The sequence below is a fragment of the Microcaecilia unicolor genome, chromosome 8 (assembly GCF_901765095.1).
Source record: "Microcaecilia unicolor chromosome 8, aMicUni1.1, whole genome shotgun sequence".
Taxonomy (NCBI): domain Eukaryota; kingdom Metazoa; phylum Chordata; class Amphibia; order Gymnophiona; family Siphonopidae; genus Microcaecilia; species Microcaecilia unicolor.
The window spans coordinates 171981803-172009329 of record NC_044038.1 but is presented as its reverse complement, the minus strand read 5'-3'; the positions used below and the strand labels follow the sequence as shown (position 1 = coordinate 172009329).

Genomic DNA, 27527 nt, shown 5'->3' with positions numbered 1-27527 from the left:
ATGGCTTGCCAGTTCCCTGGTTGGTTTGAGGCTGTAAGGGGAACTTTCAATAGAGCTTTAATTGGCAGGAAGAGTCTGACCTGCCAGCAATTACAGAATAACACAATGTGTAAATTCCACTGCCATTTCTGGGCATACATTCATAATGTTTAGCTTTTGGCATAAACAGAGTGATTATAAGGTTTAACAGCAGTACTTAAAATGTCTCTGTATTGCTTGGTACTCAATTTTGTTAAAAATTATTAAAAAAAAAAAAGACACTTATTTTGCAACTATGCAGTTGCTGATGTCACAGGTTATCCATGGCTGACAGACACCACTTCACTGTCCATTACTGTGATTGCTGCCGCTTGAGGTCAGTCAGTGTAACCCTGACTGTCAAGCAGAAATAGTAGGCATTTTGATTTCCTCTGTTTGTGGACATATCTGAGAAAGTCAACAGGACACAGTAAGAAAGGAGATGGAAAGAGATGGGGTCAAACATTACATTAGATAAGGTACGAACTTTGCATCTGCTCTATCCTGCCCTTCATAAACATTATCAAAGACTCTGCCAACATGGATTCTTACCACTTTAATTGCGATTGAAAAATATAATTGCGATTGATTGAAACGTTGCCTCGGCTTCCACTGGCCTTTTCCTCTGACCCGTCCCACCCCCTGAAGCAGCTTCCTGTTTTCAGAAGGGGGCGGGACGGGTCAGAAGGAAAGGCCAGATGCAGGCCGAAGCAGCGTTTTAATACTGCTGCCACTGCAGGTTGAAGATTACTGGGGGGAAATGAAAAAAAAAAAAGTAAACCGGGAGGGCAGAGGAGAAAGCCGCTGGTGGTTTGGGAGGGGAGAGAGAGATGCCAGACTGACTGTGTGGGTGGACGCGGTAGGCATGACATATAAGAGAGAGAATGGGTGAAGGCACGGGGGGGGGGGGGGCACATGACAGAGAGAGAAAGGGTGAAGGCACAGCAGGGCACATGAGAGAGAGAGTGCGTGAAAGCACAGGGAGATCACATATTAGAGGGGAGGGAGAGAATGGGCTCAGGTCCCCTCCAAAGCTGCCGTACCTGTTCAATGGCTGGTGGGGTAGCTGAAGTGCCACCAGCCAGAGAAATCCACTGCCTGAGTCCACCCCCTTCCTCCTCGTACTGCCTCAGGACAAGGAAGTCAGCAGGGTGCCTCCAGCTACCAAGATTCTCTGGGCTCTTTTTTTTTTTTTTAGATATGATTCACTTGGCCCCTTTCACCTAACACCCACACACATTTTTACTTAAGTCCTCATCTCCCCCTTCTCTCACAACTCACTACTCCCAACTTTTTTCAGAATCACACCATTCCGTAACACCTCTTCACACAGCCCTTCCCTCCCCCCCGAATACTTATGTCACCCATATTTCCTGTTTTGCTGAGCCTCCACCCTTCCAAATAAACTCCGACAATTCCCAAGTTTCTTATCCTCCAGCATCTGACCTCTTCCTCCTCCTATGCTGATCTCACAGAATGAGGAGAGCAGTAACTGTGCCTCATGCAACTTGCTCTGTCTCTGCTGCCCAGGTCTGACTTAATCATTTGAGCCACAGGAGATATCCTGCAGGTGCACATTTCAAACAGTTTAGTCAGGCCGGGCAGTGGAGAGAGAAGAGGCAGCTTGAGGCTCTGTTACTGCTCTCCTCCTCCCCTGTCTGGTATGCAAGGGAGGGTGGGAATTACGATGAGCTACTTCTATTGGAAACCTCTGCTGCTTTTCTCCCCCAGTGGTTACCATAATACTAATACACAATTTTTATATACCATCAATACTGAAAAGCTCTAGATGATTTACAGTAATAGTGTACAGTACTGATAGCAAATTAAATATATACAAAGAAACGAGGAAACACCTAACATCAAATAACATTTATGAAGCAACTAGGTTTTCAGTAACTTACAAATGTTCGTATATTTGCTCATGGTCGAAGTTCTAAAGGTACAGAACTGCAAAGGTGACTGGATAGGTCTTAATCGGGATCTTTAAAATAACAAAGGTCCAAATATAAAGGACTCTTCCATGCAAATTTAAAAAACAAAACAAAACCCAAGAGGTGTGACATCATAAGGATTATCTGGGGAAGATAATACACACTGGGCCCATCTTCATATGTGACCGAGAGAGAGACCTCTGTTAGCTCAATAGGTCACATGTACTATCGTTGCATAATGCTTAACATTTTACCCCAGTGTTCTTCAGTGGAAGGCCCGGAGGCCAATGGTGGCCCAATTGTGCTCAGGTCAGAAAAGGGAAGGTGGATTTGGAGGGGGGAGGGGGGTGTGGAAGACATACATGCTTTGAAGGACAAGGCATTTCTCAGACAAAAAGGAATATATTTGGAAATGTTCACAACCTTGAGGATACCACCCAATGAAGTTTGATGGTGAAATGATGGATATGGATGTTAGTGATGCACACTGGTCAGCAATTTCATGGCCCCACATGGGATGATATTTGGCAGCTCTTCTTCAGCTCATTAGAATCCAAAAAGCTCCATCGTAAAAATTAAGACCACTGATTTATCCATGCAGACTTACGATGTACAAAGAAGCCAGTTTTCTCCAGAACCAACATGACACATCTGTGTGTTGCCGGAATCCTTAATCATATGACATTCTCATGTGTAACCTATTTGAGCAGGTGTTGAGATGGTGACCTGACACTATATATATTTTTTTCTTATTCATTTCCTTGCATGATGGGGCTTGACCATTGAGAACCTGATGGTAGTTCCTTCTGAATATGCTCTGTTGTCCTTTGCAATTTGGGTGTGGTTTCCAGTGGTTCAAGTGTTGAAATGGGGCTTCTCTTGTTTCAGCTTTGTAGCTCTCCAAATTTAAGAAGAAAAAAAAATCAACTACCTATGTCTGATGCTCAGTCAGCGGAAATATGTGTGAATTATCACAGGGTACTTAATGGCTAGACTAGGATGAATTGTGGTGTTGCAGGAAAAAGTAGAGAAGCAAATGTTTAATTTGGGTAAAGTCCACCCCCCCCCCCTAAGTTTCAGAAACTATAAAGAAAGGCTTACTGGTTTACTTATTTCCACTGTAATTACAGACATTGTAGTAGACTTGAACCTCTGTTTTGACAAGGCTAAAAGCAAACAAGTATCACATTGGGACATCTTAAGTATCTTCTGTTTTTTTTTTTTTTTAAATGAGGATTAAAAACTCAGTAAACAGGTTTGTTTACATTTAATTAGCTTGGGCTTCAAATTTTGTGACATGTCTACTTATAGAGATGCTTGGTAAGCACACACATAATTCTATAATATTTGCCTAGAAGTCACTTTTTCTTGACTAAAGGGCAGCAGTTGTCAGCAACTCTTTCTTCTGATGGCCATTCTTTCTACTTGTGCAACGTGTCTGTTCCCCAGAGTTTGGAGTAGAGTGGAGTGGAACAGGTGGATGTGAAGCGCCTGTTCACGCTTTCCAAAAATACTAGGACTAGGGGGCATGCGATGAAACTACAGTGTAGTGAATTTAAAACAAGTCGGAAAAACTTTTTCTTCACCCAACGCGTAATTAAACTCTGGAATTCGTTGCTGGAGAACGTGGTGAAGGCGGTTAGCTTGGCAGAGTTTAAAAAGGGGTTAGGCGGTTTCCTAAAGGACAAGTCCATAAACTGCTACTAAATGGACTTGGGGAAAAATCCACAATTCCGGGAATAACATGTATAGAATGTTTGTACATTTGGGAAGCTTGCCAGGTGCCCTTGGTGGATTGGCCGCTGTCGTGGACAGGATGCTGGGCTCGATGGACCATTGGTCTTTTCCCAGTGTGGCGTTACTTATGTACTTATATATTTGTTACAAGGGGCATGTTCCGCAAGCGAGTGTTCTGAATTGGACCTTCCGAATATGAAGTAGGCTTTCATTTGTGGTCTTTCCTGAACTTGCCTTTCAGAAGAACGTTAGTAAGAAGTAATATAGTTTTTATTTTCCCTAGCAGTGGCCCTAAGAGAACCCCCTTCCCCACCCTCCCAAGGGCAAGCAAGGAGACAGTGGCTGACCTTTTTCGTAATCGCCACCTGCTTATTATTTGGGTGGCTGCTGCTTGAGTCGTTGATAAGTTTTCATGCAAGTATTCCTAACTGTAATAATTGCTGCAAGATTTAAAATTGCAGTGGGGAAAGAGGGAGCTTTTATTTTCTAGTTGAATCAGCAGTAAGAAACTTGAAAAAAGAGGATCCTGTTTGGATTTTTGATTTACTTCACTTCTGAGGGTTTGAAATTTCCTGTTCTTTAACCACACCTTCCATTCTGGGTCTAAGTACAATCATGCTCAGTTTTATGCTCTGTGCTTTGAGGTCAAGTTCCATTATCGCCAACAAGGTGGTTCGAAGCAAAACATGCCCCACCATTACCCCAAGTTGGCATGTTGTAATACCAGGTTCCGTATTGTCATTTCATTCTGAATTTGTAGAGCACTTTAAGCAAACACTTCCTGTCTTAGAAGCAACAAAGACTTCTAATTTCATATTATGAGCCAGTTTTCAGGGAGTAGGGAATGAAACTGGCATGAGGCTGTTGTCAAACCCCCAGATTTTATATGGTGCCAAAAAGTTGCATGTCCAGCTTTGGGCGCGCTTCTAAGATGCGCGCCCAAATAAATTGGATAATAAGCTCTGAACCATCAATAATTGGGTGCTAACCAATTGTGTTAATTAGCACTCATTAAAATTTGTATACGCATCTGGCTACGCACTATTCTATAAGGTATGGCACCTAACTCCCCGATGAGTATCTTGAAAGGGGGCGTAACCCTGAGCCTGTCAGGGGTGTTCAGAAAAGTTGTGTTCGTAATTACGGAATACTGCCTGCAGGCATAAGTCCAATGCCCAAAAGTTAGGTAAGGGATCCACACTAATTACTATTCTATATGAGGTGCGTGCCCTATATAGAATAACGCTTAGCGCTGAATTTTGTTTAGCGCCTAAGTTTCGGTGCCATTTTCTGGACAGGGCCAAAGATGAGGGGGTTAAAGGGATAACCCTTGGGTTTGGAAGGCTGCATGAAGTGGATGGGTTTGAAAAAGATAGAGGGATGTTGGGCATGGATGAAGTATCTGGACCTGGTCACATGGGACAGAGGAGCAGGTTTAAGAAGAGGTATTTACAAGAGGAGGCATTCTTTTGTAGACTGAAGTCAAGGGAAGAAGATGAAAAGGAGAGAACCTCAGAAGCCCTGTGACAATGGCTTGACTAAATTAGACCATGTTCTTCAAACACAGAAACAGTTCACTACTCAGAAATTTTTCAAGTGCGTTTGTGTGTGTCCAGGATTGTTACATGAGCTGATTTTAGTACTTGTGCAAATACCCATGGCTTTAGAAATAAGATAAGTAACATAGGTAGGGAAAAAAAACGTTGCAAGGTCTAACTTCTGTAACTGAAAAAGGATGTGACTTATAGAGGTGCAACTGGGAGACAAACCAGCTTCTCGTTCAACTGTCATAAAGTCTTCGTGGCTCATGGGGAAGGCTTTGTGAGAATCTGAATACTGATCTGGTACAATAGATGAATGTGCAATGAATGTGTCTTCCCCCCCCCCTTCTTTTAATCCTGTCTGAATTCATGCTAAGTTAATACAAGGAGAATGAAGAATTATACAACAGTTACTAATTTATATGGCAGAATAAACTATTCATCTAACCAGGAGGTGATCTCCCTATTTATTCGGGTAAAAATCTAGAAAGTGGGGAGATATCAGTTATAAAGCATCAAAATGTCTGACTTTGTACAGAGGAAAGGCCTCGAGAAGCCCCCAGCATACAACAAAGCTTCAGGGGCTGGACTTCTTCATCATCGGCCAGAAAACCTCTGTGAATCTAAATGATCTTATCATCAGTTCAATAACTTCACTTGGTACAACAAAATTCACACCAGATTTTACTTAACTTCATCAGGTGTTTTATCATGCGGGTTCTTCCTACACATCGACCACAACCAACGATGGACGCCGTTTTCATAGACCTGCCTCAGGGTTCAGTGGTCCACGTGTAATCTCCGCACTGACAGTCTTCTGAACGACTATCAGTGCGGAGATTACATACAGACCACTGAACCCTGAGGCAGGTCTATGAAAACGGCGTCCATCGTTGGTTGTGGTTGATGTGTAGGAAGAACCCGCATGATAAAACACCTGATGAAGTTAAGTAAAATCCGGTGTGAATTTTGTTGTATCAAGTGAAGTTATTGAGCTGATAACCTCTGTGAATCTAAATGATCTTTTCTGGCCGATGATGAAGAAGTCCAGCCCCTGAAGCTTTGTTTGTATGCTGGGGGCTTATCAAAGCTTTTCCTCTGTACAAAGTCAGACATTTTGATGCTTTATAACTGATATCTCCCCACTTTCTAGAATACCTGTTTTGTCAGAAGAGAGACTTTGGTATTGAAAAAGTAAAACAGCCTTTGTCTCTGACCATTAGCACTGTGGAGCTCAAGCTCGTAGAGCCAAAGACAATATGGCATTATCTAGAATGTGCAATGAAGACCTCTCCACTCTATTGCTTGCTGTCCGACAGTGATGTAAGAGCTGAATAAAAAAAAAAAAGTAATCATAATGGTGATTAAATTATGGATTGCTGTGTCCTATCAACAAAGAATGTAATGAAATCAGAAGATTGAAGTTGACGTCATTGACTCTTTTGTACATTTATTTGGCTTTACTAAGGAGTTCCTCTGGGGTTCTTTGTGTATAATCGAGGGTAAAAATTACCATTGAGTGCGATGTGCAAGATTTGCCCGGGAAGGAAGCTTTCTTCCCCATTTGGATACACACATTCCAGAGCCCACATCTGGCAGCTCTTAGCGTTCTCACTTTAACAGATATGGTTTACTGCAGAGATGCAAGGCCAAAGATGGGAAATTCTCCTAGTTTTAATAAGAATGAAAAAACGTGCATTGCAGTCTCTAGCCTGGAAGTGCCCAAAGGGTGTCTTATCATTTACATTCAGATCGAAGGTGCGTGCATTTTAAATCCGTGCCAAAGAATACAAACCCAGGAGCTCTCAGCAGCAGCCGCCTGTTATATTTTTAGAGATGATGTAATGCAGTTTAATTTCCAGCTGCCTCTGACTGCATGAGAAATGCTGCCAGTGCAGTTTTCTGGGAAGCAGACTGATTTGTACAGCAGGGCTTTTTATGGTGTAGCTGTTTTCAATTTTCTTAATTCATTCAGCTGTGCTCTGGCATTTAAAAAAAAATACATCAAAATGGTCATGTGATCACTGGCTGACCTGTTTTATTCTCTTTGTACAAGGCCCTTATTTAGGTGTATTGTAGAAGACCTCAGGTGTCCAGTGGAGAAATGTATTTGTTCTCGGTTACGTTGTCAGTAGTGATGAATAAAGCACTTTTTAAATGAGTTCATATAAGGTTTCGGCTGAGGGTTGATTAGCCTGCAGTGTGCTATTACCTTTCTACCTCATAATGGTAGGTGGCACCAAGAACACATTAAGCACATCGCCAGAGAGACCTTTTAAGTGAAACCAGCTGCACATTAAAGAATTGAAAAGCATGTGATGTCAAAGTACAATACAAATACAGTATGGAAATTTGTTTAGATAAGTACGAGTAATCTGTATATATAAATAGATCTCTACATTCTGTTATATACACAGTGATTAGAAAAAAAGGGAAGCCCTAGATACTTTTCATGTAACTTTGTTGTTTAACATCGTAATGTAAGCAAATACAGGTAATTTATACCAAAATAAGTCAAGCAATTCTTTGCATAATCGACCGCCAGAACTCACTGCTTGCTTACTTTCTCCACTGTGCAATAGTGACATCAGTGTGGTAAGCAGTATTTTCCATTACGTAGCTTTCCACTGTTCCAGAACCTATGGGATAGTTGTGTCCATCAACCAGCAGGTGAAGATAACTGAAAACTGAGCTGAGACATCTCTCTTGACATCCAGTCCAGCTCATCAGTAGTTTCTATCTCCAGCAGGTGGATGGACACACATTTCATCCTCTGGTTCTGAGTCTTTTCTCCTAGTCCAGTTGTCAGCTGGTCCCCAGTTGAGCTTTGCAGGTGACGAGTCTGCAGAGTCATTTCTGGAGGTCTTCAGATCACTGTGTCTGGTGCCCTGCAAATTTACTTCTCTCTCTTCACCTCTCCCCTGTTCAATGTGGAGCACTCCTTTTCCACCACAACAACCTTAAAAAAAAAAAAGAAAATAAAAGGAAAGAGGTTTGATGGACAGGCTATCAGTCCTGAGCCTTTCTCATCTGTTGTAAGACTTGTGGAAACAGTGAGCTTGGGGGTAGCAGTGGTAAGTCAGGCTAGAGTTTGACTCAGAACCACTTGGAGGGCTGCAAGTTGTATTTGGTGCAGGAGAGGGATCGTACCTCACTGCTTGGGACACATGCTGTGCTCTTGTGACAGTTGAGTGAATGGCGACTCCTACAGAGGCAGTTAAGTGGTGATCCTGCTGTGGGACCCGCCTACTGGTGTCAGGGTGTTGCAGTTTGTGCATGCCAGGAATCCCGCAGGACGCAGAGGTAAGTCGGCAGCAGCACACCTTCAAATTCGACGCAGCATCTGAATATGGCAGGGTCTGTGTTCAGTTTTATGCAGGAGAGTGAGGGAACGGATGCCATTTTGTCAGGGCCAACCAGCAGTGAGGAACAGCCTCTGTCTAATCACACGTGGAAGCACAGCCGCCATTTTACAGCCTCAGGGCCTGACAGCATTCAGCTGCATTGGGAATCTTTATTTTCTCTGGAGTTTATATTGCTCTTACATCAGGCCTATTTACTGAAGCAGAGACAGAGTTGCTGCAAGGTGCTTCAGTTTCTTGCTCCGCTGGATGCTAAGAGATCTTGTTTAGACCTCCAGGAGTGGGCAGTTGAGGCTCTCCCTGCTTCTTTCTTTATCTGATGTGGCCTCGGTCTATTCAGAGGGACTTTCATTGAAGGGAGCTGTTAAAGGAGGGAGAGGGACGATCCGAAAGTACTGAGGTGGTTTCATAAAGAGGAGCTCAGTACTTTTATTTCTGAGGCACTGGCAGTGCTTTCCATTGAAGAGTCTTCTGCTTTGACATCAGGAGTTCCATCTTTGTCGATCATGAAGGGGCTTAGAGGTTGTCCTAAGGCCTTCATGATGCATCCTCAGGACCTGGTTACAGCAGAACGGGATGTGGGGCTGAGAGTGGGAAGAGTCATGGCTGGCCTCTACCCGTTAGTATATTTTATTTTTTATTTTTGTTACATTTGTACCCCGCGCTTTCCCACTCATGGCAGGCTCAGTGCAGCTTACATATTGTATACAGGTACTTATTTGTACCTGGGGCAATGGAGGGTTAAGTGACTTGCCAGAGTCATAAGGAGCTGCCTGTGCCTGAAGTAGGAATCGAACTCAGTTCCTCAGTTCCCAGGACCAAAGTCCACCACCCTAACCACTAGGCCATTCCTCCGCTCCAGAGAAATTGCAGCTTCCCGGGGTGGACTCCTTAGTTACAGCGGTGACTAAGAGGACCACCTTGCCGGTGGAAGGGAGCATTGTCCTAAAAGACCCTACAGAATATGAAGCTAGAAGGCTTGCTGAAACAAGCCTTTGACATGGTCTCTTTTTCCTTTAAGTGACAGGGTGCAGCTCGTTTATGGCAAAAGCATTCTTGAAGTGGCACCAACAGTTAGCAACACAAGACAGGTGCCATAATGCCCAGCTGGAAGCGGAGTTGTATTTGACATGTTATGGGTTACAGCCTGAAGTATGTCTTTGGCTGTTGCAGCATTGGACAGCGGATGCAGCATCAAGTTCATGCCTACTTAATCTGCCCCTTTTCAGGGTAAGTGGCGATTTGGAGAAGATTTCCGTAAATTGGGTGAAAGAACTGGAGGAAACTAAGCCACAGTTGTTGCCGGAGGATAAGCCGAAGGCCTCTGGATGCCCGTCTTCAGAGGGTGCTTGATTTCAAGACAGCAGATGGTACTGGCCTGGTCATCAGCAATATGTTCAGAAGTTCTGCTTTCAAGCATGCCAATCTTCCTTTTGTGGGGACAGGAATTCCTCCTTTCAGTCAACTAGAGTGCCCAATGTCTCCCAAACTTCGCAATGATGCGAGACTGGTCTACATTTCTCTTCCTCCAGTGAGAGGATGTGCTTCAGGAGTTTCAGGAGCAGTGGGCCAAAATTACATCAAACTAGTGTGTTCTGGATATTCTCTACAAAGGTTATAAGTTGGAGTTCTCCCATCCAGTCACAGTCTCCTTGGTGAAAGGGAACCAAGGCTGTTGAGGTTCAGGCCACTATAGATTCCTTGCCAGTGCTCCAGGCCATTGTTCCAGTTCCTCAGGCCGAACAGGGATTTGCATGCAGTGGAGGCAGTACATGCAGATGTCTCTCATGAATATTTATTGTGGGTATCCTAAAAACCTGACTGGCTGGGGTGCCTCCAGGACCAGGTTTGGGAACCACAGACCCAGGTGATCTTAAGTCTGATTATATAACTTGACCTTGATGTGAAACTGTTGCAGGGACCAGTGGTTCTGACCGTTTTTTGTTATATTGTTTTTCTTCAGGCCACAGAAAGTGAGATGGGAGATGTAGATTTAACAGGCTTGCCAGAAGCCCCTGTGGACTCCGAGGATGAAGAGGAGGAGGATGAGGAGATTGACAGAACATCTGAGCCCTTGCTGGGACGAGATATTGTGCGAGAGTGCCTGGAGAAGGATCCTGTGGATAGAATGGACGATGATATTGGTGAGCATGAGTAATAAGATCTCTGCAGCTATGAATATTTTATGATCGCACTTAAAAATGTAAAATTAGTGAGTAGAAGCATTGCTTTGCTTTTGTCTGCCCCTTTTTGGCCTTGTTTTATTTGTTGTGAATAATGAGCTATTTAGTGTCAGCCACACTGAGAGGTCAGAAAGCCACATAGATTGTAGATTCCAAAATCTCTTCTATGTGCAAATAATTCTACACATAAACACACAAAAAAAGAGGATTCTCTTTTCTGAATGCGTCGATCAGATTTCATGCATCTGAGAAGTGTTCTTGTTGAGCAGGTTAGTCAGTGGAGGAATATCATAGTGGTTTAAACAGCAAGCTGAGAACCAAGGAGGCAAAGATTAAAATCCTTCACCCACTGTTGCATCTTACAGATTTGGCCAAGTTATTTCATCCTCCACTGAGAGAACTTGTAGATTGTAAACACTGTAGATCAGTGGTTCTCAAACCTGTTCTAGGGATCACCAACTAGTTGGGTTTTCAGGATATCTCTAATGAATATGCATCTATATCCTTAATGAGTTACTTAATTTCAATCTGATTACAATTTATATCACCTTACCCGTGTAATCCTTCTTCCATTTTTCTGTATCAATTTACTTTATTAAACCTTTATATTTAAATTACACATTAAATTAGTTAAAACTTCCTTAATCCTAGCTTCCAGTGGTATATGTCCAGGGCTACTGGACATATACCACTGGCAGTTGATGAGAAATGTGTATTTAATTAAAAATAGTCAGGAAAATAATCTATATGAAGATTAGATAACATTTCTTGAATGATCTACAATGTGAGCTTTATGTGCAACCTAGTACGATTAGAATGGTAGGAGTGAATGTAAGTATGAATGAGGCTAGGATTAAGGAAGTTTTAACTAGTTGAATGTGTAATTTAAATATAAAGGTTTAATAAAGTAAATTGATGCAGAAAAATGGAAGAGTGATTACATGGGTAAGATAATGAATATGCATGAGACAACTTGCATGCAGACCTGTCTCTTGCATATTCATTAGGGATATCCTGAAAACCTGACTGGCTGGCGGCCCCCCCCCCCCCAGGACAGGTTTGGGGACCACTGTTCTAAAGCAGGGATCTATCAACTGTACCTGAAATGTAACTTGGTGTTCAAGCTGGGAAAAGGTGAGTTATTAAATCCAAATCCAGTGACCAAGGGCTCGGTCAGAAGCCATTCTCTCATAGGTGATAATTTCTGTTGAAAACTGTGCACAGTATTTGAAATGTTGTTTAAAGTGGCAAAAGGAATTGAGTGGGAGCAGGCTTTTTGCATGCTTCAGTTGGTATTATATTCTGTTACGTTTATTGTAGCTTAGTCATAAAGGGAAAACGTTGACATTTTTTGTGGTTATTACATTTCCCCCAACTGTTGCAAATTGATGCGAAGGTGCTTAGTGCTTGTCAGTTGCCCTGCACTGAGCTGTTAAAATATTATGTAATAGTTAAAAACTCATCTCTTTACAAATTCATTTCAAATTTCTTCACATTAATCTAAGTTTTTTTGATCTAATTGACTGGTTGACAACCTTACCTTCTGCTTGTATTATGTCTTTATCAAATTGTACATTGTTATAACTCTTCTGTTAATCTGTTATTCCTTGTTACTCAATCCAGCGTATTGTGACTAATGTAATTTTTCCATTCTATATTTATTCAATCTATATTGTAAGCCACATTAAACTCAAGACTGTTCTGGGATAGTGTGGGATGTAAATGTCACAAATAAATAATAGGATGGGTGAGTAGGATGCCCTGTAGCGACTTAGAATTCTGTCAAGATTGAGAAGTCAGACTCTACATATATTGATGGTTGGCATAAGGATATAAAAATAATGCATGTGGTAATTTATCCTAAAGCACTGGCAAGGACTAAATGTGGCGTGCTATTTTGTACAGTCAACATTTTAACATTGAAATTTAGTATACCTTGTCGGAGAGCCCCAGGGACTGTTATGTCTTCATATGTGGCATATTGCTTCCAATGTTGACTGGTATTAGCTCTTTTCTCATTATTGTGATTATTCATATTAAAACATTAATGTTTCACCTGTAACATACATACAGGTGTATTTTCAAAGCACTTAGAGGCATATTTTCAAAGCAGACTTACAAAGTTATATAGTAACCTATGTAACTTTGTAAGTGCTTTGAAAATGAGCCCCATAGTGACATACATAGTAGATGATGACAGGTAAAGACTTGTATTGTCTATCCAGTCTTCCCAGCAAGATAAACTTATACCATGTGGTATGATGCGATATTACATATGTATTCTAAGCATATGCATTTCTAAGAAAATTTATAGTCAAAAACAATCATAGTAGTGTCACTCCACTTCTTAGCAAAACAGGCAGTTCATTCCAGGAATTGAGTCTGCGACCGGAAACAGCCTCACACGAGAGGAAGCCAATCATGCACTTTTCATGGAAGTGACTTTCCGTTGGCCCTGTTTATTCTTACAGAACGGTTTGTATCCAAATCCAATTCCCTAAAGTGTGCCAGATCCTTGTTAACCAAAGAGAGAAATTTAAAGGAAACATGAAAAGCAACTGGCAGGCAATGTAGCTTTATCAGAAGTGGGATTATATGATCCTAAATACAGCTACCCATCACCAGCCTAGGGGCAGCATTTTCGGCTGGTTGCAGCGGATGTATCGCTGTTGTCAGGAGCAGTTTAATACCTTTTATGGTCGGAGGGACCTAACAAACTAATCTTCTGTCCAGTTGCTGATATTGTGTTGGACAAAATATTGGTAGAGCCAAAATATTGGTAGAGCCAAGACTCACTGGCTCACTCCATTTCACTGTTTGTGGTTGTTGCAGATAATACAAGAATACAAAGAATTACAGTAGTCTAATAAGGAGAAAAACAGATCTTATAATAACACACAGCAATTAGTGTGTAAAACTTATATCCGTTTTCTTTCCCTAACAGAGCAGTTGCTGGAGTTTATGCACCAGCTTCCTGCCTTCGCGAATATGACGATGTCTGTAAGGAGAGAACTGTGCGCAGTGATGATCTTTGAAGTGGTAGAGCAAGCAGGGGCAATCATTCTCGAAGATGGACAGGAAGTAAGTTATGGATAACAACAATCATTTCCATTGTTCTTGCAATAAATCACAAATATTTTTTTATGTGTCCTTGGTGATTTAATGATGACCCTGCTTTTAGAATTGATATTTTGTCAAATCTTAAATGAATCCATCGTACTGGACAATATACAACCTTCCCACCCTTGGACCTTCACGGTGTCTGAAACACACCGACCTTATCCGACCACAATATAACCTTGTATGTGTTCTCTACTGGATTTGGCGAACGCCTTTACGGTACTATGTAAGCCACATTGAGCCTGCAAACAGGTGGGAAAATGTGAGGTACAAATGTAACAAACAAATAAAAATAAAAATTACTTAGCTTCCTACTATTCCAGAACCTGTGGGATAGTTGTGTCCATCAATCAGCAGGTTGAGATAGAGAACTGAAACGTATCTCTCTTGGCATCTAATCCAGCTCCTCAGTGTTTATGTAAGCAGCAAGGATAAACTCAGAATAAACACAACAACCATAAACAACTCGCTAACCTAACACTAACCAGACGAGCAAACGTGTGGACTTGTCACATCTCTAGAAAACTTGTAGGGAACAAGAGATATGCAGGAAGCACGATGCAAGGTGACAGTTGTTGTTTGACCCATTACTTCGCACCGACTAAACATCTCACCTCGGGCGGGCCTTTAGCATAGTGGGAAGGACTAATGGAAAGAAAATTATCAAGTAAGACCTAATTTCTCCTTCCATTGCATAACTTCCCACTATTGCCACAACACTGTTTAACTAGTGTAAGATTAAGAAGGCTGGGTTCTGACATTGTAAATTCATCCTTTCTTGGTCTGAGTTTCAATTTCATCAGTCTGCAGCAATGGGGACTGAGTATACACTTCTGGGTAGTTGAAGTAATGTCTCCTTATACTGGCCTGACTTGCATGTTGGGGGCAGGAAAACATTTGTTTATAATGCCTTAGTTGTACCTATGGTGAGAATAGAAGATGACCTGTGAGCATCAACAGAGCTGTAGCTAATTGAATTGATACAATGTTGCTCCTATGCTTGTAGACAATCCCTTATGTGCATGGAAGTTACAGACACTAGTCAGTCTCTATACTAATTTTGTAAATGCTGGTTCACATTCCTCCAGCTTTGTTTGTTTATGCAAATCAGGGATGTTGTTTGCATTTGAAACGAGAGAGAAAATGTTGTTGTGGACATTTCCGATATATTCTTGTTTTGAAAGCAAAAGAAAAAGTAGCACAATTTCATGTCTTTCATCTTCCGTAATAAAAGCATCCCTCCTCCCTTTTTAGAAAACTTCACTGACAAAATGTAAAACCAGTTCAACCCCCTTTCCACAAGGTGTGTAATAAAAACAGCTTATAAATGACTCCATAAATTGATCTTGCAGGGACCATTTTCAAACTACACGATGTGTACTGCAACTTTTTAATCAAGTGTCAAAAAGAGTGTTCCTGAACTGTCCCTTTAAAACTTTTGTGGGTCCAGACAGTGGGGATTTTCTGCTAGATCAGTGACCTGGAAGTTGATTGAAACTTGCTTCCTTTTACCCCCATATCTGCTGGAGTGAAAGATAAGGCTGCTGTTGGTTCAGATCTGGTATTAGATTTAAGTTATGATGATAATAATAGAGTATCTAGAAAATAAGGAGATTCACAACATAGAGCACAAATGCGTCTAAGCAATATATTAGCTTTTAAGAGGAAAGGCCTCAAGAAGCCCCCAGCTTGAATATTAACTATGGGGGCTGGACTTCTTCATCATTGGCCAAAACCTCTTGGGCTCTGTTGAACCTACTCTGGCAAACTTCTCGGATCTCAAGCACCGTACTGTTAACAACAAAACACTTAGCTTGTCTGCTTAATTCTGCAGTACTGGTCCTTCCTTCACCTCGATATCCGACCACCTCTGTAATTTATCATAGTTTGACTCTGATAATAATAGTGTCATTGATAGGATATTTTTTTTATTTCAGCCTTTTTTTGAGCCTTTGGCTCAGTCGTGAAGGAAAGTTTTGCCTGTGTGTTAAATACAGTGCACTGAACTGTATGACTTAACAGAACAGCCCTTTATTCTTTTCACTGTAGCTGGACTCCTGGTATGTCATTTTAAATGGCACGGTGGAAATTGTATATCCTGATGGGAGAAGTGAGAACCTCTGTATGGGAAATAGCTTTGGCCTTGTCCCTTCTCTAGACAAGCAGTACATGAATGGGTTGGTGAGGACCAAAGTCGATGATTGCCAGGTAAGTTATAATATAGGATTTTTTGTTTGTTTTAAATTCTGAAATGTAATGGATTGAAGAATGGTGGATAAGTTGCTGGGGAGAGGATTTATTTGGAAAATGTTCTCTACTACTACTATCTAAAGTGTGCATTGTACATAAAACACAATGGATAATAACCATAAATAACAATAATATGTGTCATCCACAAATATAAACCGACGAGTATAATAAAGTAATTTTGTATTTCTATGCCACCCCTGTCCAAGGTGGTTTGCAAAACAAAAGTCCAATTACACCAGGAAATGTGTTTTGTGACTGGGGAGGGGTTGGGGTGGGAGGAAAGGGAGAAAGCATGGTGTCTGGAGAAAAAGTAAACATTTTAGCACAGGATAAAGGTGAACCACGGTTTATTGTAGTTGTAATTTATGCACCAAATTTCGAAGTGAAAAAGAAGAATGTGTTAGGAAAAGCTGATCTCTGTGTGAAGAGAAGGGGAATTGTCTTTGCAGCTTGAGTGAGTGTGGGCACAGGTATTTGGTTGGTAAGTTGGGGTAATCAGAAATGATGTTTGTAGATTAGCTGGAAACATGTTTATCAAGGCAAAAACAGGTTATCCAAATTGGGTAAAATGTTTTATGGGTACCCAAAGCACATAAACCAAACACCAGTGAAATGTAGGTTATCTTTGGGAACTAGTGAATGTGATGAGCTGTCGAACTTTTGAACAAGGAGGAGAAGAAATCAAAGAAACTCCCTAAAGTAGCGTAGTTACATGAAATGGAAAGAAAAGGTACGGCTGCAGTAGGAGTTTTTATAGCTAAAACAATGTGTGCCTTGAAAGAAAACGAGCTTGAAAACTATACCGAGGTTCCCAGTATTAGAGGAAAGCGTAAATGATATATTGGGCATAAGGGATGGGAGTGAAGTTGGAGAATTGACTAGAAGCAGAAGAAGCAGCTTGGTTTTGTCCTTGTGTTCGAAGCTATAATCAGTGTTGCAAACGTTGGTAGAAGTAGGCGAATTGGGTTTAAGGTGTTGACCTTCATTTTTTTTAAGGCCTTGAACGATGATGCACCCCTGGCTTTAGCTTTATCTTTAAGATTGTATCAGCCGTCTCGAAGTCTGTGGCGTTTGGATAAACTTTTATTGGCAATTCCTTCCTTTAAGCGCATTAGGCTTGAAACCAGCCATTTAGCAATGCTTCATATTGTGGGCACAGCTATTTGGAATACTTTGCCCTTGAGCTTGTGTCATAACTTCAATCCTTCAGTTTAGGAAACAGTCATTTTTGCTCAGGCTTTTTCGGTCTAACTGAGTAGTTTACATACAACAAGGTATCAGTCTCGGTGAAGATGAGTTAATTTAGGTGCGATTTTACTAAGACGTGTAGGCGCCTACGCGCGTCAGTTTTGAACTACCGCTGGCTACCGCATGGCCCGGGCGGTAATTTCATTTTTGATGCGCCTCCAGTAGGCACGTTGGAAAGTTTCCGACACGTGGCACTAACCGGGCGTTAATCGACGTACGTGCGCTGATGACTACCGCCCGGTTAACGCGTAAGACCTTACCACCAAGTCAGTAGGTGTCGGTAAGGTCTGGGGCCCAAAATGGATGCGTATTAATTTTCATTTTGTCACATGTCCATTTTCAGCCCCCCCCCCCCCAAAGGCCTTTTTTGCAGGTTCTCTGAAAAATGAACCTGCACGTGTCCAATACAAGCATCTGCACCAGAGCAGGCCACTTTTCGGCACTCTTTAGTAAAAGGATCCCTTAGTGATTCTTTGTTATAGTTCTTTTTGTGTCTCTCACAGTGTGTGTTCCAGATGTACACCGCCTAAGACCATTGGATGTAGTACTTATTTATTTCAACATTTCTAATCTACAATTTCCAATTGTCTTAGGCAGTGTACATCTGGAATGTACATCTTAGCGTGTATTGGATGTGTGCAGCTCCATTTTTTAGTGCACCTTAAAAAAGGCCTTTTTTGGCGGGGGGGGGGGGCGCGAAAATGGACGTGCAGCAAAATAAAAATTGGCGCGCATCCATTTTGAGCCTGAGACCTTACCGCCACCCATTGACTTAGCAGTAAGGTCTCACACGTTAACCGGGCGGTAATCGTCAGTGTACGTACACTGCCGATTACCGTCCAGTTTCGGCACACATAGCGGACGCATGTAAAAAAAAAAAAATGAAATTACCACCTGGACCACGCTGCTTAGTAAAAGGGCCCTTGAGAGACAAAAAGCTAATACTGAGCAATATCAGCGTAGAAATGGCAGAACAGTTTAAATGTAGCGATTGCTGATGTGTGTTAGCTGCATTTGCAGGAATAGCAGAACAGAGTCAAACTTGATTAATGCTTGGTCAGGGTTTATCTAACATGCTGTTTTTAGCAAGGCATCAGGATTAACTAGTTACAGATTAGCAGGTCTGGACCCTGGGAATGGAGCAGCAGGTAGGGACAGTATAGAGAATGTCTAAAATAGAATATACGTCCCACCCCCACTGACATACAGCAGCAGCAGAGCATAAATATAGGAAGAGCACGTGAGCATAACTTTCTGTCTTGAGGTTAGACTTGCTTAAGATGACACTTTCCTCTACTGATGGACTACAGTCTGCCCATGTCTGTCTGTGCAGCAAACAGGAACTTGTTGCTTTTTACTGGTGTGTGTTCACCGCCTCCCACGGCATCTCTTTTTGGGATGGGAGGGGAGGGGGGGAGTGTTTCAGAAATTGCATTATGCTTTACACTTGTACTTTTTGTGTGGTTCTGAGACATGCTTATTTCCACATTTATGATCAAGACTCTCGCTACTCAGATCGGTCTTTTGTTGGGCTGCCATTGTCTTGTTTTTGAGCTCCTGCCCGCCCTGTGGAAGCAGGAGAGAGCTGATGTCAAGTGATTTTTCATCATTGCTGAATCACATGTGCCCTGCCCTGGTGCGTGGTGATGTGTTCATGTATTATAGGTTTATTAATTGTCCCCATCTTATCCTGGGGCAGTTTGTGTGCATAGCCCAGCAGGACTACTGGCGGATCCTGAACCATGTGGAGAAAAACACCCATAAAGTGGAGGAAGAAGGGGAGATTGTCATGGTCAAAGAACACAGGGAACTGGATCGTAGCGGAACCCGGAAAGGCCATATCGTCATCAAGGTGAACCATTTTAATTGAATAATTCCAGCTGCCACTCTATGAAAAATACATACAATTTTTTTTAAACCAGTGTCTTGAAAGAAGTGGATGATGACTGAAACAACTATGGATGGTGGCTTTTAAATTATTATTTTTTTTTTTAATGTTGTTAATCAGCAGAGTATCTTCAACTCTTTCTGTTTTATAGGGAACACCGGAAAGGCTGATCATGCATTTGATAGAAGAACACTCCATTGTGGATCCCACTTACATTGAAGATTTCCTTTTAACATATAGGACTTTTCTCTCAAGTCCACTGGAAGTTGGAGAAAAACTTCTGGAGTGGTTTAACGTGGACAGCCTCCGGGACAAGGTTAGTTTGCAAATACGATTTATACCTTGTGGTGCAACAAAGCTTTTAGCTGTTGGTGTTTTTTTAGTTTTTTTTATATAACATATAAAATGTATTGAATCAGAGCAGAGTTTTTCAACCCAGTCCTTGGGGCGTGCCCAACCAATCGGGGTTTTCAGGATTCAGTTGGGATATCCTGAAAACCCTGACTGCCTGGGTGTTCCCTGAGGACTGGTTTGAAAACCCCTGAATTAGCAGAAACCCTCAAAATATCTTGGGGGGCAAATTACTGTCCTCCAAAATCCTCTCCCCATCATACTTTTATTGCTGACCTCGTCTTCCCCTCCTCCAGCCCATCTCCACCAGTCTGTGCTCCCTCCTCCGTTTCACCAAAGGTTTTATTCGCTGTTCTGCCTCTCCTAATCCATTCCCTGCATTCAGTTCATCCCCATACCGTGCCATCCCCATAATGTTCTGTTTTTACCCCCTCTCCCCCTCCTCCCAATCCATCCCCACAACGTTCTCTCTCCCCTTCATCCATCCCCACCATGCTCTCTTTACCCCTCTCTCCCCTCCAAGTCCATCCCCACCACGCTCTTTCCTTTTACCCCCCTCACCCCTCCCAGTCCGTACCTACCGTGTTCTCTCCTTTTACCCCTCTTGCCCCTCCCAGTCCGTCCCTTTCTGCTTGTCCTTATCACACTCTTCCTTGCCAGCAATATATTGACCATGGACTCCTTGGTCCATAGCTGACACATCTCTCTCCCCCTATGTAGGTTGCTACAGTGGCTGTTATTCTGTAAAACGTTTGCATGGTTAGGGGCTGGACACCATAACCCATAGTCAGGCAACTCCCAGAACAACAGATGTCTAGTATTAATATGTAGCTTGGCATGATGGAATAGTTTGGTTTCACATCATCATGTTTGTTCCAGATGGACCAATCCTGGGGATGTTTGCTAGTGTTATGATCTCGGATTGGACCTTGCTGCTGTTATGGGTGGAAAATGCTTGGTGTTTGTTAAATGATGCACATGCTGTCAGGATATCCTATAAAAGAAAAAAGAGTTAAGGCGGTCTAAATGAACATATTGCTGAAAATTTTTTTTGTCCTTTTCTACAACAGACTATGAACATTATTAAAAAACAAAAATGTTAACGGTATCTGTTGGAATCACTTCATTCATGTGAATGGGCACCAAACATGCCAAATAAAATTCCAGCAAAGGCTAGAACCATACCCCCCCCCCCCCCCCCATCACCAAGTATTTGAAACCTGGTTTTGGCTATAAAAATGTTGTGATCCACAGAAAATGAAAGGGCTTCTCAGGCTACTGAATATTGTAACAAGTGCTAAAAACAAAATGTGTAAGGTATATAAAACAGAGACCAACATACCATCCTGAAGAAAAAAATCCAGTTCTTGTCCTGGTGCCCCACACCTGTATCTTTAAATTATGATTTAAGGTTGTTCAGTTGTTCCTTTGAATATTGGCCTGGTGAAGACTTCAAAACTTTGAAGCCTTCACCAGTCCAATATTCAAAAGAAGTTTCTATGTTCACCGGCAGCCAACGAGCATACGACTTCTTATCCGTGGATTTTCAGCTGCTGTATGGATAGTACCGGGACGAAGATCTGTTTAACTGGCCTGATTCTCTCAATAGAGTCAAGGGGCAGAGCAAGGGCCCTGCCACAAATTTTCCAGATCGTGTCGATATTAGTCACTGTTCGGATAAGCTATGCATTTAATTTAGATTTGTTGAATAGTAAGCCTCAGTTAAGCATGCAGTGATGGTGGTTCTGCCCACAATATGTGTGTATCGATCGTCCTGACTATACATGTAATAGCATTGAATTATTTTCCTATTAATTTAAATGCCAAAAAGAAATTGGTTTGCTGAAAATTGACCCCTGTTTCTTAACAGTATATTTCTTCTTTCTTCCTGTAATAAAAAAAAAACCCTGTTCTAGCACTTTTAAAGGAAGTATTCTATTTCTAGAAAAAGGAAGCACGCACTGGATGCAGCTTCTGTCTCTCGTTTTTAACAAGTATTTCCCTCACGGAAGTAGTGATGTGGCTGAGCAGTCTGCTTCAGTAGCAAAAGACAGAAGTAAAATGTTAACGCTGTCCACTTCCTCCCCCCCTCCCCCCAGGATCCCTTTCAGCAGTATTTGATCAGATGCAGTACTTAAAACAGATGAACACATCCACCACAGTGAGATTAGCTGAGGAACTTCATTTTTGCAGAGTGTAGAATACAGGCTCAGTAAATGATATGCACAGGGAGAAAATGTCTGAAGCTTCTCTTCCCATTAAGCATGAATCTAGCTGGTTAGTGTGAACAGTTTTTCTGTTTTCCTCCATTAATTGTGCAGTGACCTCTGATTTTTCAAAGCTGTAGATTAAATGTTGGAGTTGGCTGTTTTGAAAAATCTTGTTTTTGAATGTGTATTAAATCTACCGGAGCCAATGTCCCCATTGATCACTTAATTATCCAGAGAGATGTTTCCTGATTTTTATTTTTTTTCTTATTCCTCTTTTTCCTCATCCAGGTGACACGGGTGGTGCTACTGTGGGTAAACAATCATTTTAATGATTTCGAAGGGGATCATGCTATGACACGATTCTTGGAGGAATTTGAAAAAAATCTAGAAAATACGGTAGGTCAAAAAAGGTATCTGTTTTTGGTCAATATAGGGAGTTACTTTTAACTCTACTTTTCACTTACCTGAGCCACTAGCTAAAAGTCTGTTTCCCCAAAGTCTACTCTTGATTTTTCTTAAAGTGACACTGTGCTGCAGATTACTCTAGAAGGAATTTGTTACCAGTACCCAACTCTCACATAAAACCTCTCCATTTCATTAATTTTATTTATTTATTTGGATTTATTTACCGCCTTTTTGAAGGAATTCACTCCAAGGTGGTGTACAGTAAGAATAGATCAAACATGAGCAATAGGCAATTACAACAGTAAAATATTCAATTAACACTACAAAGTACGGCATAGTATACTACTTACAGTGTCAACACAATACGTAATAGAACATTATAATTGATAGCGAGGGGTAAGGCAAAGTTGTAACATATAGATAGGTAAGAAAGTAGGAAGAGTTAGAAAGTAAGGTGACTGATTTAAAGAAAGTTGCACCTGAGGTCAGAGCGATGATTAAATGTTATCTCAGCTAGGGTAGGAGTGGATAAACAAGTCCAGCTGCAGTATGTGCAGCCTGAGTCACTCCTAGTGTGTGTGTGAGTGAGACTAACAAGTTAGTTAGTTCTTCCATTAAAGGCCTGATTGAAGAGCAAAGCTTTCACCTTTCCATGACATCTCTGCTCTAGATGTTAGGTAATATTGCAACATAAGAATGTTTTTAACATTTTTGTCCTGATACAGACATTCAGAGATTGGATGGGGGAGGAGAGACTATGAAAAGATCTGTGGGAATCGCTTGATTCATATGAGCGGGCACCAGACATGCCAAGTGAAGTGCCAGTGAAGTCTGGAATCATTCACACTCCCCTGTAACCAAATATTTGAAACGTGATTTTAGCTGTAAAAATGTTTTGATCCACAGAAAATGAATGGGCATCTCAGGCTGCTGAATATTGCTTGTGCAGCCAAGGCCAAATGGAGGCAGATAACGCTGCTGAAGCCATCCCGGGATTCCCCACTTCATTTCAGCTTCCTTGGAGGAAGTGACAAAGGATTCGGTATTTTTGTGGAGATCGTTGAAGCTGGCAGTAAAGCAGCAGAGGCTGGATTTAAACGTGGCGATCAGGTATGCAAAAAAAAAAAAAAAATCCCTGATGATTTTTGGGTGAATCTCTTCTTTTCTACCAAGATTTTAAAATGGGCAAGAAGGGACATGTTTTTGGTAGTAAGATAAATACTACTACTACTACTCATTTCTATAGTTCTCCTACACATACTCAGCAGGTACTTTTTCTGTCCCTAGAGGGCTCACAATCCAAGTTTTTGTACCTGGGGCAATGGAGGGTTAAGTGACTTACCCAAGGTCACAAGGAGCTGCAGTGGGAATTGAATCCAGTTCCCCAGAATCAAAGTCTGCTGCACTAATCACTATGCTACTTCTCCACTAGCAACATTCCATGAAGAATCTCAAAGAGGGAAAGGGAAATGGGACATGATATACTGCCTTTCAGTGACTACATTCAAAGTGGTTTACATAGTATATACATGTACTTATTTGTACCTGGGGCAATGGAGGGTTAATGACTTGCCCAGAGTCACAAGGAGCTGCAGTGGGAATTGAACCCAGTTCCCCAGGACCAAAGTCCACTACACTAACCAATAGGCTACTCCTCCACTTGTAACATTCCATTTAGAATCTCAGATAGTTGCAACAGAATCTCAAATAATAGCAACATTCTATGTAGAATCTCAAATAGGGAAAGGATATACTGCCTTTTGCAGCTACATTCAAAGTGCTTTACATAGTATATACAGACCCTTATTTGTACCTGGGGCAATGGAGGTTGAAGTGACTTGCCTAGAGTCACAAGGAGCTGCAGTGGGAATCAAACCCAGTTCCCCAGGATCAAAGTAACCACTGGGCTACTCCTCCACTATCAACATTCCATGTAGAATCTCAAATAGGGAAATGGGACTTGATATACTGCCTTTCTGTGGTTTCTGCAACTACATTCAAAGCAGTTTACATAATATATACAGGCACTTATTTGTACCTGGGGCAATGGAGGGTTAAGTAACTTGCCCAAGGTCCAAAGGAGCTGCAGTGGGAATTAAACCCAGGTTGGCAGGACCAACGCCCTCTGCACTAACCATTAGATTAGTCTTCCACTCTAAATAGTTAATTCACTTGTCCCATTAACTTTATTTAAAATAAATTCTAACTTAAGAATAGCTATACTGGGTCAGACCAAAGGTCCATTAAGCCCAGTTTCATATTTCTAACAGTGGCCAGTCCAAGTCACAAGAACCTGACAGGATCCCAAAAAGTAACAAGATTCCATGTTACCAAACTTCAGAGATAACAAGCGACTTTTCCCAGGAACTTTTTTTTTAAACGTAGGTATGCTACTTTTACCACATCCTTTAGTTCCAAAGCTTAATTGTGCATTGAGTAAATTATTTATGCTTTCTTGATGAAACGCTTTGATTACTGGAAGTATGGGGTGGTCATGACGTGCTTATGGTCACACATGGGCAGCGGCAGAAACATTGGGAATTAATTGGAAGACACCTAGGGGCTTATTTTCATAGTCTACCAAAGTTACATAAGTAACCTTTAGAACTTTGTAAGTCTAATTGCTTTGAAAATACACCTCCTAGTATGTCATGAAGTTGGGACAGTAATTTTAAAGGCATGTCTTCTTATAAAGCAGTGCTTTATGCTTATAAATTACCTTTCTGATATGTGGGTAAACTTACGCACATATATCCTGTATGTATAATTTATTTAAAAGTTTTATAAACCATTTTACTGGTGAAACAACATCATTCAAAATGGTTCACAAAAGTTTAAAAACAGTTAAACAAGGAAAAAAAATAAAACAAACAAACATCTACTATAATAAAACGCACCCTCAACGTTCTGAGGACAAAGGTTCTGAACTCACAGCACAACGATAAAGGGTTCGTAAGTTCATGGTGGTGAAGCCATCCCACTATGACTCTGTGCCCCGCCCTCACGTCAACCGTCATGACGTCTTCCGAACCCTTTAACGTTGTGCTGTGAGTTCAGAACCTTTGCCCTCAGAACGTTAAGGGTGCGTTTTATAATAGTAGAAGTCAACGAACGAATCGCAACCAAGCAGGGGGAGGAGTAGGGAAACACCTGGATGTCCAACAGCCCCCCCCCCCCCCCCCCCCCCCAAAGCCACCCACGAAAATCCACAAAAAAAAGAAGCCCCACTTCCACATGCTGGAGGTGCAACACCCACCCCCGTGCCACCCCCCCCCCCCCCCCCCAAAGCCACCCACGAAAATCCAGGGAAAAAAATAAGCCCCGCTACAAAATGCAGATGAAGCAACACCCACCCCCACCCCTACCCACCCACCGACGCGTAGCTTTGCCGCCGGGGAACCCGAAACCCCGCAAGAACAAGTCCTGTCTTCTGACTCTGGCGTGACGCACAGAACCCCGCCCTGCACAGGCTAGCAATGCTGAAGATCACGTCAGAGTCAGCACAGCACACAACAGAGGACTTCTGCTGGCGGGATTTTGGGTCTCCCGCCAGCAAAACTACGAGACGGTACTTTGGGAGGGGGGTGCATCGCGCGGAGGAGGCAGTGACGGCACACAACAAACAACCCCTGAAACCATCCTCCGCTTCCTTCGAGCTTCATCACTGTACAATCCCCCCCCCAACTGAAATATAAAACACACACACATACTCTCACAACTGGCAGCGTGTCCTGAAACCCCTGCCCCCCCCCCCACACACACACAATCACTCATCTGGCAGTGGTTCCTGAACCCCCCACCCAAAAAAACCACACAAACACTTACTCACTCTCAATTGGCCACACTTCCTGAACGCACCCCCCACAACACACACACACACTCACTCTCTCATCTGGCAGCGCTTCCTGAAAACCCCCCCCCCCCCCCCCCCCCCCACTCACACACTCACCTCTCTCATCTGCCAGCGCTTACTGAAACCCCTGCCCCTCGCCCACACACTCACTCACTCACTCAACTAGCAGCCGTTCCTGCCCCCCCCCACACACACTTACTCTCATTTGGCCACACTTCCTCAACGCCCCCACCCCCCCAAAATACACAAACACTCACTCACTCTCTCATCTGGCAGCGCTTCTTGAAATCCCTGTCCCCCCCCCCCCCCCCCCCCCACACACACACTCACTCACTCACTCATCTGGCAACCCCCCCCCCCAACACACACACACTCACTCACTCATCTGGCAGCGCTTCCTGAAACCCTTGCCCCCCACACATACACTCATACTCTCATTTGCAACACTTCCTGAACCCCCCCCCCCCCCCCCAACACACACTCACTCTCTCATCTGGCAGCGCTTCCTGAACCCCACCACACACACACTGACTCTCATGTGGAAACGCACAATAAACCCACCCACACACACTCACTCACTCACTCAACTGCCAGCGCTTCCATATCCCCTCACACCCCTCTTCTTCCCTGCTGAAACCCCCAACACACACACCCCCCACACCCCTCCAACACACACACACACACACTCTCTCTCTCTGGCAGCGCGTCCTGAACCACCCCTCCCCCCACCAACCACTCTCTCTCATCTGGCAGCGCTTCCTGAAACCCCTGCTCCCCCCCACACACACTCACTCACTAATCTGGCAGCCGTTCCTAACCCCCCCCCCCACCTACTCACTCACTCTCATTTGGCCCCGTTAACTCAACCCTCCCCCCCCCCCCCCCACACACACACACACTCACTCTCTCTTCTGCAAGTGCTTCCTGAACCCACGCCCCAAACACACACACACTCATCTGGCACTGCTTGATAAACCGCCCCCCCCCCACACTCACTCATCTGGCAGCGCTTCCTGAACCCCCCCCACCCCCACACACACTCACTCTCGCATACCAATTGCTTGGGTGCAGTGGCGGGAATCTCAGACACCAGAAAGAGAGAGGGGGGGGGGGCCTGACAGAGAGAGAGAGAGGGAGGGTGGTATCTCTGTCACACACACACTCTCTCACACACTCTCTCTCACAGACAATGTCTTTCTGTCTCTCTCACACACTCTGTCTCACAGTGTATCACATTCACTCTCTGTGTCACACAATCACTCACACACTCGCTTGGTTTCATACACTCACTCATAGAGCATCTGAGTATCACACACACTCTCTCTCACGCACACACTGAATCTGTGTGAAACACACTTTCAATCACACTGTGTCTCACATACGCACTTGCACACACTCTCATTCTCTCACAGACACACTCACACCCA

The 27527-nt window shown here is 42.8% G+C and overlaps 1 protein-coding gene across 1 annotated transcript in view; it reads left to right on the top strand.

The window, feature by feature from the left end:
* The first annotated feature begins 10559 nt into the window (after window positions 1-10559).
* The window catches only part of LOC115475536 (rap guanine nucleotide exchange factor 6-like), a 78805-nt gene continuing 61837 nt past the window's right edge, over window positions 10560-27527 (top strand). The window contains exons 1-7 of the mRNA XM_030211317.1: window positions 10560-10736; window positions 13720-13856; window positions 15945-16103; window positions 19093-19245; window positions 19433-19597; window positions 22131-22238; window positions 23154-23357. Coding sequence (XP_030067177.1) covers window positions 10571-10736; window positions 13720-13856; window positions 15945-16103; window positions 19093-19245; window positions 19433-19597; window positions 22131-22238; window positions 23154-23357 — 1092 coding nt within the window. The 5' untranslated portion in view covers window positions 10560-10570. The remainder of the gene's footprint in view (window positions 10737-13719; window positions 13857-15944; window positions 16104-19092; window positions 19246-19432; window positions 19598-22130; window positions 22239-23153; window positions 23358-27527) is intronic.